Genomic DNA, 14,375 nt, shown 5'->3' with positions numbered 1-14,375 from the left:
CACAATGTGTAAACTACCTGATTATACTTTGCATTTGCAATGTGCTTTGTTTCCAGCTGTCCATACTGTGGAGGTTTACAGGAAAACTCTACAAATGCCAGTAACTGGTCAAATATAGCTGGGTACATTATCTGCATGTTTTCTGGTCCAACACAGATGGCCTATAAACAAAATGTGAACATTAGAAAGCACAGCATGAACTCTAGACAGTTATTCCCAGTGAACTCATTTGTTCAGTCAAAGAATCTAAAGAACTGCACCACCTCACGCAACAGGCCATCTTTTCACACTTGGAATTCAAGCTATTTAAACAGTTATTTAAAAAGTAAAGGCCAACCTGAAAGTGGTTAGTCAGGTTAAAGATGATTCCAATGAAGTGTGATTTATTCTGTAACACGGGAGGGAAAGGCAAGGGCAAGCACGTTAAGACAGGGCCAGGTAACGCGGTGGTACGGTACCTGAGATTTGCCACAGGGCAGCAGAAGACCAGCACTAGGTCAAGATGAAGCTGACTTCGCTGTGAATGCTATAGGCTCATGGGCACAACAACTTGTTGCTACCCCATGCCTGGTTATATAGTCACAGCGTTATATTTGAAAAGTCAATCTTTAAAAAACTCATGCAAAATTATTTTAGTTATGTAAAGAGTTATCACGTTTTGAAATGATCTTACATTCTGTTTTCAGAGCCAAAGCTCAGAACAAATTCCTAAAGCCACAATGGATAATTCTATTTGTGGATATTCCGCTAAAGTGGAATTATTAAAAAGTCAAAGTTCAAGTTTTATCTTGAAATAAAGGGGATGTGTACTGTTCTTTATTACCTTCTATGCATGTGTAACAAACCTGAATATGCAGTTATAAGAGTTCAAGAACCTGGGAATTCTCCAGATGAATACTTTTCTGGCCAGAAAGCCTTTTTTACTTACTTTAGTGAAATGTATATACAATGGATTTGGGTCATTTAACCAGAGGGGGAAAGTTTGATGAAGTATAGTTTTTCTTCAATGAAAAATTTTAAAACTCATTTTGATTTCAGTTATAGAAATTCATGCCCCTCAAACAATTTTTGAATGTAAGATTATCTTAAACTCCGCATCTGTTCAAAATTTGTTTCTTGTACAATGCAACTAAGGTTACAGAGATAAAGAACTACTCTTAGCCCGACTGCCTCCAGAGACCGTTTATAGGGACCATGGTCACCACAGAAACATCAGCAGCATGTTCATCATCCCAGCTGGGTACCTAGAAAACAGGCCTGACCGACAGACAGACAGCTCACAGATGCTTGGACAGCAGGACTGCCTCCCTCTCGTCGCAGACACTTTGCTGAGATGGCCTTTTCTGGCCGTGTTTGTTTCTCGAGGTAGAGTTTCACACGGTAGCTAAGGCTGGGCTCACACTTCACGTGAGCCTCCCTGCCTCAGACTTCCACATACTGGGGTCAGAGAAGACTCCTTACACCCAATTCTGCTCAGCTTTTCTTTTAGAACATTTATTCATATGTGTATGTGTGTGTACAGACACTCGCACCATGGCATGGATGTGGAGAGTAGAACAACTTTTGGGATGTGTGTCTTCTGCCCCGTGGGTCCCAGGGCCATCGTCGAGCTGGGGGCAAGCTCCTTTACCTGCTTAGCCGCCCTGTCAGCCCTTGTTTAGGATTCTGATAGTTAGGAATTTCAGTATCAACTTCCCTAATAACCTAAACAACTCTTTCATTTTGATATGATCTTTCTTCTTCTAATCTGAATTTATTCAATGAATTTTAGATCTGTTTAAATCTGTCATTTGGCTGGGTGGCTGTGGCTTTTAATCCCAGTACTTGGGAGGCAGAGGCAGGTAGATCTCTGTGGGTTCAAGGCCAGCCTGATCTACAGACCTAGTTCTAGGACAGCTAGGGTTGTTACACAGGAAAACCCTGCCTTCAAAAACAAACAAACAAACAATTCTGCGATTTGCTGCTGTAGAAAAGAAAACACACAGCTAAAAATAAACATTTTAAACCTGTAGTAAGGAAACTACTTTGACACGCATACCCTTGTGTCTTAATATAGGCTACCAATAATTTCAGAATTCACTTTATACTGAATTCTTTTCTGTTGTTGCTGTTTTTAAATGAGCATTGATTGGTGTTTTGCTGGCATGCATATCTGTGTGAGGGTGTCGGGTCCCTGAAACTGGAGTTACAGACAGTTGTAGCCTGGCATGTGGGTGCTGGGAGTTGAACCTGGGACCTCTAGAAGGTTTTTAAACCCAGCCCTTGTTCTTAACCCCTGTGTTGTCTCTCCAGCCCCAGAATAAACTTTATCTGAAATTAGAGGATGCAAGCAACTTTTTAATGACTCAAAGCAGAACTGAATTACTTCTTTTGAAAGAATAAGTTTTTAAAATCCTAACAATCAGGGGCTGGAGAGATGGCTCAGCGGTTAAGAGAATTGACTGCTCTTCCAGAGACCCTGAGTTCAAGTCCTAGCAATGACATGGTGGCTCACAGCCATCTGTAGTGAGATCTGGTGCCCTCGTCTGGCCTGCAGGCATACATGCAGGCAGAACACTATATACATAATAAATAAATAAAATTTAAAAAGAAAAAAAATCCTAACAATCTTAAATCTATCCCAAAGTATACATACACAGTAACCTCAAAAAAAAAAAAATCTGACTTTATCTCATGAAGCTTATTGCAAAATGAGAAACTCCAGAAAGCCATATTCATTATTGTTTATGCAGCCATTGAAATGACATTACCTTCTGGAGAACATCTAAAGCTGTAAGCACAGCTTCCTGTAAGCTTGTCAGAACTGCTTCAGTATAAGATGGAAGGATGAAAGGGGACGCATCTGAACTTATTGGGACTGAAACGGCGCTGTGCAATATGACCCCCAACTTGTGCAGGTCGTCCATGTTGAAGCCAGCTTTTATGTGCTGGTAGAGAGCTGGGAATATCTGAGTCAAAGCTGTAAGAAAAGGCTGGCTGGGAATGAAGGTGAGCTTATCAAAGGTTACAGGCGGCTTTGTGCTTTCAGAGCCGATCTTATACCAGGTATTCCAGGCAGCCCACCAGAGGTTCAAGTCTTCGAGCTCATCAGTCACTATGGGTGGCTCAGCACTGTATCTACCAAGCTTGTCTCCAATGGAATCTGTTCTTACAAACGGCCTGTTCAGGCCTGGGCCTGAAATGTTTCCTATAAGGACAGGTACGGGCACATTGACCACTGGTGGTGTCTCGGGCTTCTCCGAGTCTCTGACAGGTGACACAAGCTGTAATATTTCCTGGAAGCTTTTCAGAGCAGCCAGGGATACTTCATTGTTTTTGCTGAGTGCGGCTGACTGAATGTGGTCAAGAAGAACATCCCAAGCTCTTGAAAAGTCTCCTGCACCAAGAAAAGGGGGAGGAGGGACCAATTAGCACAAAATTGACTGCATTCTCTTAGACACTTTGGAGCATATTTGCTTCATTTTCTGCTTAAATTGACACCAAACTCAAAAGAATATAAGTAGGTCCTAAGGTACTAAAACCGTCACTAAATGGCTCAGAGGAAAGGCACCTACTGCACAGCCTCACACTGCGTTCCATCCCCAGAATCACAAAAGCCTCATGAGCAGCTCCCTCTCTAACCCAAAGCATGATTGGTAGCTCCCCTCTATAACCCAAAGAATGATGGGTAGTCTGCCACTACAAGCCAGTTACCCTAAGTACACTGAGTGACAGAAACAGACCCTGTGCCAAACAGGTGGCAGGAGAAAAGTCAATTCCCTTAAGCTCTCCTTTGACTTCCCCATGTAAGCTGAGCAGAATGCCCACACATGCAAACTGAGCAGAATCTCCACACATGCAACTGAGCAGAATCTCCACACATGCATGCTGAGCAGAATCTCCACACATGCAAGCTGAGCAGAATGCCCACACATGCAAGCTGAGCAGAATCTCCACACATGCATGCTGAGCAGAATCTCCACACATGCAAGCTGAGCAGAATCTCCACACATGCAAGCTGAGCAGAATGCCCACACATGCAAGCTGAGCAGAATCTCCACACATGCATGTTGAGCAGAATCTCCACACATGCAAGCTGAGCAGAATGCCCATACATGCAAGCTGAGCAGAATGCCCACACATGCATGCTGAGCAGAATGCCCACACATGCAAGCTGAGAAGAATGCCCACACATGCCCTCCCATGCACAAGTCATAAAAAATGCAAACTTAAAAGACAGCAAAATAGCCTCGTGGTGGCACACGCCTTTAATCCCAGCATAGACAGGCAGATCTCTGAGTTAAGAGGCCAGTCTGGTCTACAGAGTAATTTCCAGGACAGACAGGGCTACACAGATACACCCTGTCTTGGAAAAACAAAGAAAAACAAACAAACAAAAAACAACCAAAAAAATACCATAACACAGAAATAATAGAAAATCTCTATAAATAGGTATGTATATGTTAAGTAGGTAACATACCGATTTGTAGAGATTTTATTTACTTTTGCCTAAAGAGAATAGAATAAAATATAGGAGGACCCTCAGTATTAGGTCCTGAACTGATGTTCTCGTGTATGGTGGGCAAGTCCTCTACCACCGAACTGTAGCTCTAGCCTAAGATGCTCTCATTCTTAATCACTGGAGAAGATAGAACATTAACAGTATAATATATGATTTTAATATCTAAATGTTTAAATGATCTATATGTCATACTGCATAAAATTTTGACTTTATACTTTAGTTCTCATTTTACAATAAATTTAGAGCTCTGAGTTTTCTTACACATGTTTTTTAAAACAGTAATGACTTAGGATAAAATGCATCACAGAGTCAAAAGAAGAAAAGAGTTCATTGGTTGGCAAGATGGGTGATAAGAAGCTTGCCACCAAGCCGGAAGACCAGAGTTCAATTCCTGTGGCCCACACTGGTGGAAGGAGAGGACTAATTCCTGCACTCTGACCACCGCACGTGTGCTATGTATGGCATGTGTGAATGCTTCCCACCACGTGCACACAATAATAAGCAAACATGAAAAAACACAAACCAGTAAGTTAGCTTTCCAAAAGTCTATGTGTGTGTGTGTTTCTATATATATCTATATATAGATACAGATATATACACACATATAAATATATATAATTGCACATAGGTCTGTTAAAAGAAAAGTAATTAGTGTTTCACATTAGAAAAAATTATCTAAGTCACCTGAGCTGCCTTATATTTTCATTTACAAAAGAACTAAATCAATACTTAGCACTTCATGTCTGCTGGCATAAGGTCAAAACAGGTGTTAAACAGTGATGCTTTGTATATTCCATTGAATGTAAATTATACACTCAGAGAAAAACCTCAATTAAACAAAATACACCAGGTGTGGTGGAACACACCTTTAATACCAGCACTTGTGAAGTAGAGGCAACCTAGTCTACATAGTGAGCTACAGGACATCCAGGGCTATGTATATGTATAGAGTCCCTGTCTCAAAAACAAAACAGAAAACTAAAACTGTTGAGGGGGCTGGGAACTGGCTCATTTGGTGAAGTGCTTGCCATGCAAGTATGAAGAGCCTGGTTTAATCTCGAGGATCCACGTTTAAAAACAACCAAACAGGTGTAGTGTCATGCGCTTTAACCTCAGAGTGCTTGCTGTGCAAGCATGAAGACATGAGTTCAAACCCCCAAGCCCCATATAAAAAGCTGGATGTGGCTGTGTGTGAGCCCCATTGCTGTGGGGCAGAACAGTAGGAGACTGATCTCAAGGCAACGAGGTTCAGAGTGACATCAGAACACCACTGTTGTCTCCTGACCACCAGGGGTGTGGACCTCTCTTACGGCACTGACTGTCCAGTAGTACCGCTGTCCACTTTCTGTACCGTCCCCAACACTGCCACCCAAACCAAAAGCAATCTAACCCTCCCTTGGGTTCTCTGCCTCAAACTCACTGCCATCCCTAATTAGACAACCTCTAATTTGGGCACTGTCTCGTACACTCCAGTATGTACAGGATCACCTCTTGCCCCTACACTCCAGCTGACAGGAGCACTCATCCCTCCACAGGGCAACAATAAGAAAGTCTCCAGAATTACCAAATGTTTTCTACAAAATTAGCTAGAAACTTGGTCATGTTTTAGAACCACCAATTTGCATGAATAGCTTCTATATATCAAGTCCAAAAGAATTTTCTATGTGTGTTCCAAATTTCTTTTAACCTAATTTGTGTAACCAGAACAAGAAAACATTTATATACCTAGCGGCTGCAGCAGGTATCGTCTGGTATTGAAGATCCTTGCCACTCCAGCCAATGTCAGTACCCATGTCTCAGCCCACTGTTTCTCTGCTGTGTCTCTTGAATGATGAATTAAAATATTTCCACCTCCAGACTCAATCTTCTCTTTGTCTGCTGTCGTAGAAGATTCTCGAACTCGGTCCAGTAGATGAAAGAGAACCTAGATATTTATTTTAAAGGTCAGAAAAAAGGTCACTGATGACAGTTTAAGTAATGGCAAAATAAACTAGAAGTTATAAAAACATGTAACAATTTTATTAAACTACATAAGTTAGAGAAAATTGACTAAAACAGGTAACCATGTACTCTTAAACGTATCCTTAAAGTCATAGAATATGAAAAAGTAAAGCCAACTGGACAGAACATCAGCTAAGAATTGTTATCAGTGGAACATGTATGGGATAATACTTGAGACAAGGATGCAGTTCCAGGCAAAAAGTATAATTATGGAGATGTCCAGATTGAGTTTAGGACTAAATGGCTAAATGAAGTGTTGGAAAAACAATCACCAAGTAAACACTAGCTAGCACTCGGCCAATGCTTGCACTTAAAGGAAACGGAGAACAAATGGGATGGTGGGGAAGCGAACAGAGGAGCAGAGTAGGCGAGCTTTGTGAGACAGAACTCCAAAAAGAAGATGAATTAACAATGTTAGGCACAAAGTGCTGGGTTCCATTCCCAGCAGAGCAACAAGAAAGGAAAGAAGGAAGGCCAGGAGATGAAAGGGAAGTGGAGGAAAAGGGTGACAAGTCTTCATATGCTGCTTTAAGGATCTGGGGACTCTGCTTTATCAGGGAGAACAGGGTGGAGGAGGGAAGGGGATGGAGATAGAAACTAGTCTCTGGGGGTGCACACACACGCACACATGTACACACACACACACACACAGATACACAAACACACAGAGTGAAAATGAAGACACATACATGGGAATGATTCTTTACAAAGGCAACACATTTAGCTGAAGACGAAAACTATAAAAGCACATGTCAACTAAAATCTACCAGCCCCAAACACCTCACAGTACCTTCCAGATAACCGTGTGCCAGGTTGAATGCTGCAGCAAGGTCCCATGTGCACCAATTGTAGAAAACAGAGTCTGCCCTGCACTCTTCCTCACAGCAGGGCGCGGGTCCACACACAGTTCGCCCAGCTTTGCATAAAGGCACAGCCACAAGCAATCAAAGGGCGGTGCAGGGTGGAACGGCCGATTTAGAGACACTCCTTTCTCTTCTGCTTGTTTCTGCTGGGCCGCCTCTTCTTTATTTAATTCTTTTTCGATAGTTTCCCCTCTTTGGAAAAAATAATCTGAAATATTCCACTAAAAAGAAAAGTATAAAAATATAACTTTATTCACAAATTTTGTTTTAAACTTCAAAATAGGTTCAATAAAAGCATCTCTCTCATTCGAATGTCTAATTTCAACAGAATGTGGCTATTTTGTCTAAGCATTAACTTTCATTGTCCTGTACCTTTTAATTATGAAAATTTTCAATTATATAGAATAATGAACTTCAATGTATTGATATACATAGTGCCTAGCCATTATAATTGTTAACTATAAAACAATACATTACCACAACAAATTAATTTCTTCATATCACTTAATCACTTATAATTTCATACAAAAATACTAGCTGCTATCTTAACATATACCAAAGGCTTTACTTTCAAGGATAATGAAGTATGTGAATTCATGATGATGGCCAACGATGGAAGCGCAGTAGCTCCAACACTGAATCAATGTAAAGTAAAGGAGGGGATGTCTAGCGGACACTGAGCCTGAATCACCCAGCTGCTCTTTGTCAACAGGTCTGTATGTGAGACGACACTGTCTTCCACGGTCACGGTTTTCACAGAAAAACACTAACTTACCGACTTTGTGTGATAAGTTTACAGTTGAATTCTATGGAACTTCTGAGTTAAAATAAACATTTAGGAGATGCTAAACAGTTGCCTTTAAAAAGATCTAACCAGGGCTGGAGAGATGGCTCAGGGTTTAAGAATACTGACTGCTTTTCCAGAAGTCCTGAGTTCAATTCCCAGCAACCACATGATGGCTCACAACCATCTATAGTGGGGTCTGATGCCCTCTTCTGGTGTGCAGGTGTACATGCAGAGAGAGTACTCATGTATATAAAATATAAATAAATCTTTGAAAAAAAAAAGACCTAACCACCTTACGACAGAGATTTAACTTCAGTTTTATGAACTTTCTCAATTTTAACACACAGGTGAGAGAGTTCAAACAATTTCCTTAGATAAACTACAAACAATGGAGCCTGTTCTCTTCATATTTGTTTCATGTACTTGCAGTACCTAACATACTTCCTCTGTACTCACGGTATGTAAAATGAGACTAAATGTCAATAATTCAATAACCAGCAAGAGCTAAACACAAGTAAAACACACACATGCCTGTCTCCAGAGCCTTCCACTATAATAGGTTATCTCCCGGGTATAACTGTATTGTTGACAGACTACAAGTCTATGTAGGTTGTAAACAAAGTAAACTAAATAATCTATGAAAATGTATTAAGGTTATTTAAGATCACGACATCTGCACACTAACAACAAATCCTGAGTCTCCTTTCTATGCATTACTACGACTGTCTCCCTGAGGCCTCTCCTCATAAATGTTAAAGCTTGTCCATTGTCCTGCTAGTGATGGTTTGTTTCCTAGGTTATCTCATTCGCCATGGATGACGTGTTTGGTACTTAGAAGTCAGGAAAAACTTCCAGATCCCAGACCACACTTGTATTCATTGTTTACTACATAACAATCAAGAAAAGCAATGATACTTACCAATAAGCCTATTGAAGTTAAACTAATATTAAGTTCTTGGTTATGAAGTCCAAAGCTACCTGCAACATCTACAACTATCTGTAGGCAAGAACAAGGCATCGTTGGTAGAAAATCTGTCACAACCAACTGAAGACACTGGAAGGCAGTTCTTATTAAAGATTCTCTAAAACAACAAAGGAAACAGATAATGCACATTTAAAAGAAAGGTGTAAGAAAACGCACCTTACAATAACGTCAAGCAAGCCAACTTTAGTTTAGAATTCGAACAAGAAAGCCCTCCCTGTTGCAATCCAAGGAAAGCAACCTAGTACATAGGGTTCCCCCATGGCTTCTGCTTTAGAGCCTGCCTTGACTTCATGATGGACAATGACCAGGATATGTTAAGACAAAGAAATCCTTACTCCTCAAGTTACTGTTGGTCATGGTGTTTACCACAGCAATAGAAACAGGCTAGAACAAAGGGTAAACAATGTAAAGGAAAACAATAATTACTAATTATCGCGCTCTCAATACGCTATCGAGTCCCTAAGTGCTGAACGCATGTCAATTTATTCATCCTTACAGCATACTTCCTACTCTGTAAACTGCACTGAGTTAAGAAGATCAACTTCAACTTGGTGTAAACTGGTCTTCTTTACGATAATCATTCCAACATGCTACATTATTTAGGGAAATTTACTATTATAAATACTTAAACATTTTTTTTCTAATAGTCTCATTAATTTCCTAATAGTTTTAATATAAAACTCAATGATAGCTGGGCATGGTGGCACACACCTTTAATCCTAGCCCTAAGGAGGCAGAGGCAGGAGGATCTCTGTGACTTCAAGCCCAGCCTACGTTCCAGAACAGCCAGGGCTGTTACACTGAGAAACTGTGTCTCAACAAAACAAAACAAAACCTCAACTGTATGTGTCACTGAAGGAAAACTATATGTGATACTGCAGAATTCCAGACAAATGTATCAGTAAACTGCTAAACTGCTCCACCAGTCTTCTATCACAAACTATGTAAAACCCTAAATCCCATTCAAATGTGCTCTTCCTTCTGTATTCCCTATTTATTTAATGGCATCACATTCCAGAGTTTACTTAAGTCAGAGATCTGAGGATCATCCTAGACTGCCCCCAGAGTCAACCTACTAAAGTCCCTTAACCCCTCTTACTGCTAAGACAGCACTGTCACTATGTCCACATTTCCTGCTCTCCTGTGCTCCCAGCACAGTGGCAGCTGTCACAACCACATCTGGTCATACCACTCCCCTGTGTAAAACCCTACAATGCCACCCAAATACACTCAAGGCGAATGCAAATAGCTTTTAAAAGCACGTGAAGCTATTTATAAGAATTTATACTTCTGGTTCCACCCCTCACCACTAGAGCTTTCTTTCTTGTAGTCTAGAGTAGTGGCCATTTATTTGTGTACACAGAACAGTTAACAGGTGCAGTGTTTAGGATACAGTAAGCACAGAAGAAATGTTTAAGAAACAAAAGAATAAAGTTATTTTAAAGCATTTTTTAAAACTTAATATATGAGGTCATTTAGAACTGTTATGTTATGTTGGTTTATTTATCTTATAGTAAGATCTTACATCTAATATAAATGTCATAAAACAGCATATCTTCTCTCCTTTGAAAACCAAAATAATACTTGAGAGTTCCCAGAGCTAATTGGACGTAGTTTATGGTAGGTTCTGATAAATCCTGGACATGAGCAGGAAGGGACAAATTAAAATCTTTCACTACAGGACTTTAGGATGGGTCCCTTCTAACTCTCTCCATTTCAAACACTTACCCTTGATCATTTCTGATGGCTCCCATGACTCCAAGAACTAATGGCCATCCAGGTCCCAGACTGTCTCCCTGACTCTGCAGAATCTGCAACACACATTCTAATTGCTTGAGTCGAATATCTGGATGGTTAATACTGGACATCTCCTTTAATGGGTTCAACAAAAGCAGCTGCAGTCTCTAAAAGGGAACAAGAAGCTAATTAGGAAAAGACAGCAAGGCTCTGTTGCAGCTGTCCCCACATCCCTTTTATCTTCTTGCAATATCATCTCTGTGCTGCCCAGGTTGGTCTTAGAAGTCTGTGCCTCAGCGTCCTAAGTGCTGGGACCACAAAGTGCACCACCTTTCTCTCCTGTTCCTGCTGAGGGTTCAGCTCGCCTCCATCCACAATACTGTAGGAAATAAAGTTCCTACAAAAAGAACACAGACTTTGATTTCTTCAGCAGTAATCTTTAGAGGTTTGTTACTTATCTCTACTTTTAAGTAAAGGGGGAAAACAAACCAATCTACAGTATGCTAAATTTCAGTAAAAAGTGGAGTTACCCAGTTCTTAGATCCACTAGAGATAGAGCTCATTAAAGAAATATATCTTTAGCCATATTTGAAGAAAAAAACCTAATTCCCAATATCTAGTATTATCTTTCATTTACTTTATTAATGTATTGCAGGTATTTAGATGTAAAATTCTCAAGTATGATATAATAAAAAGTATAATAGTTTGAAATTACATGCTTTAGTAACAATTATTGTTAAGCCACAAAATTTGTTGGGGGAAAAAGCACTGTTTCATCCTTTCAGCATCTAAGAAGTGCTTCATTGTAAATTTTCTTCTCTCCAATTTTTATTTTATGTGGTTAACTTACTAAACAAATATTTCACTGTGCACTGGATATTGAGCAGACACTGAGGATAATAAAGTGGACAGAAAATGATTCTAAAATATTTTTATTACTATTTATTTAGTATGTACGAATGTGTGCCACATCATATATGTGGAGGTCAGAGGACAACTTGTAGGAGTCAGTTCACTCCTTGCACCATGGAGGTCCTGGGGATTGAACCCAGGGAGTCAGAGTTGATTGCAATCACCTTTGCCCACTAAGCCACTTTGTCAGCCATTAGTTTATATAGTTTTTTAAAGCCTCAAATCAGAGCCAGGCATGACAGCATATGTGCACAATTTCAATACTCAGGAGAGAAAGACAGCAGGACTGAGAGTTTGAAGCCAGCCAGGACTCTATAGCAAGAGCCTGTCCTCGAACATCAAGAGCAGTGGATGCAGCTGAGTAGGGGAGCACCGGCAGCCAGCGTGATGGACACAGCTGTGGGATGCAGCTGAGTGGGGGAGCACCGGCAGCCAGCGTGATGGACACAGCTGTGGGACGCAGCTGAGTGGGGGAGCACCGGCAGCCAGCGTGATGGACACAGCTGTGGGATGCAGCTGAGTGGGGGAGCACTGGCAGTCAGCGTGATGGACACAGCTGTGGGTTCAGGGTCTACCATCAGTAAAAGAGGAAACAAACAGCAAACCCTTCAAGCTGCAGCAGAGAAAAAAAGAATCACTGTAGCTGGCAGCTCCAAAAGAGCAGAGGCCTCTCTGTGGTACCAAGCACCTATTCTAGCAGCTATATTCAACAATGGCATGTGAATTCACTGTGTAATGCATTCACAAGATGTAAGATGGTAAAGGGAACCATAATGGCTGTTAGATGCTTGTTTTATTCAATCTTGAAACAGTGAAACTTCAGTGAATTTAAAAAAAAAAACTTTAAAATATATGTGAAAGATAAAGGAAAGAGAGAAAATTAAGTACAAAAGGGAATTCTGAACATAAAACATAATAAATGATTTAAAAATAGAATCTGGTTTACTGGAGCTGGGGAGCTGCTCAGAGGGTAAAAGCCTTGCCGTGTGGCCATGGGGACCTGAGTTCAGATCCCCAGCACCACAGAGAGAGAAAGGCAGGCACAGCACACTGGAGGTGGGGAGAGAACAGAGCAGCAGGGAGAGCTCCAGACTCACGGAGACTGTCTCAAAAGTGAAGTGGACAGTGTGAGAGGAGACATCCCACCGCTGGCCTCCACAACTGACACACGGGACCCAACACACAGTATATATACAACACACACACATCACACACACACCACACACCCACACACACCACACCCACACCCACACACCACACACACACACACACCCTGTCCCTGGGAGAGCAGCAAGAGGAGCGGGTCCTAGAAGGGCAGGCACAGGCCAGGGGACGCCCTTTGATGAGGAGGGCAATCCATGGGCTAGAGAACCACTCCAGGGCAGTTGCTAACTTCATTCAGCATCACTGAAATGTTTTTATGAACAAATCCTAAAACTGTTACATTAATAAGCAGCCCACAGCCTACAAGTAAGATAGAATATTGTTTAAGAATTCTGTTTTAGATATTAGCTTGGTGGCACACACCTTAAAATCCCAGCTCTTGCACTGTAAGGACAGGGGGCCCAAGAATTCAAGGTCACCCTATGGGTGACTCTGTCTCACAAAAGAAAATTTATCCTAGGGCCGGGCGGTGGTGGCGCACGCCTTTAATCCCAGAACTTGGGAGGCAGAGGCAGGTGGATTTCTGTGAGTTTGAGGCCAGCCTGGTCTACAAAAACTAGTTCCAGGACAGGCTCCAAAGCTACCCTGTCTCGAAAAACTAGTAGACTATCATGAGATGAAACTGTGTCTGTGAGTGATGGTTACCTGGTTCTGTGTCAGCGGCGGCTCGTGGTTAAATGTCAGCCCTGCTTTAATGAGGGACGTCAGGGCTTCTGCTCCCCACTCTCTCATTCGAGAGTTTGGGTGCTGGCACACCTGAAGAAACACATGGTCAATAAAACCACATTTCATTGTATACATAAGGTAAAAAACACACATTAATCAGAGAACAGAAAAAACAATGCCATATTACAGCTTCTGGTATTTTTTTTTTTTTACAACTTAAAAGAGTAAAAGAAAAACTATATCCAAAAATTTCTGTAAGCTTACCTTCTGAATAAAGGCCATGGGAGGCAACAGAGAAAAAGACAGAAGACAAAAGATGAGACTTAAGTCACAGGAAAGGAAGGACTCCACGGCTGGAGGAACCCACGTCACCAGAGGGAGCAGAAACAAGCTTATCCTGGGTGCTAGGGATTGAACCCAAGGCTTCAACCTTTGAAATGATAATCCACCTGATAGGGTGGTTTAATCACAGAGAAATCTGCACATATCCTTTATTGATAAATTTAATCCCAGTAAAAATGGGTAAAATTTTAGGAAGAATAGTTATCTTTCTCAGGTTTCTAAAATGACATTAAATTACTATGGTCCCCAAACTACACACAAACGTATGTACCAACAGAAGCAGCTGGAGTTAAATTCCAGCTACTTTTCAAGGCACTGCCAGCTGAAGAAGAGATGTATCTAGTTAAAATTCTGCCACGATGTATGACTTAGTGGCAGCTCTCCCACGTGACCTCCACCACAGCAAACTTGTGAAAA

The 14,375-nt window shown here is 41.2% G+C and overlaps 1 protein-coding gene across 3 annotated transcripts in view; it reads right to left on the bottom strand.

Annotated features, from left to right (window-relative positions):
• The window catches only part of Mon2 (MON2 homolog, regulator of endosome-to-Golgi trafficking), a 75,406-nt gene that overhangs the window by 16,659 nt on the left and 44,372 nt on the right, over nt 1-14,375 (bottom strand). For all 3 annotated transcript variants that reach the window (XM_057758258.1, XM_057758259.1, XM_057758260.1), the window contains 7 exons: nt 13,596-13,706; nt 10,866-11,041; nt 9,072-9,234; nt 7,293-7,586; nt 6,227-6,425; nt 2,751-3,376; nt 18-161 (listed from right to left, as the gene is read on the bottom strand). In XM_057758258.1, coding sequence (XP_057614241.1) covers nt 18-161; nt 2,751-3,376; nt 6,227-6,425; nt 7,293-7,586; nt 9,072-9,234; nt 10,866-11,041; nt 13,596-13,706 — 1,713 coding nt within the window. The remainder of the gene's footprint in view (nt 1-17; nt 162-2,750; nt 3,377-6,226; nt 6,426-7,292; nt 7,587-9,071; nt 9,235-10,865; nt 11,042-13,595; nt 13,707-14,375) is intronic.

Source organism: Chionomys nivalis, chromosome 25, assembly GCF_950005125.1.
Source record: "Chionomys nivalis chromosome 25, mChiNiv1.1, whole genome shotgun sequence".
NCBI classification, from domain to species: Eukaryota; Metazoa; Chordata; class Mammalia; order Rodentia; family Cricetidae; genus Chionomys; species Chionomys nivalis.
The sequence above is the reverse complement of the archived record's forward strand: the minus strand, read 5'-3'. Positions and strand labels throughout refer to the sequence as shown.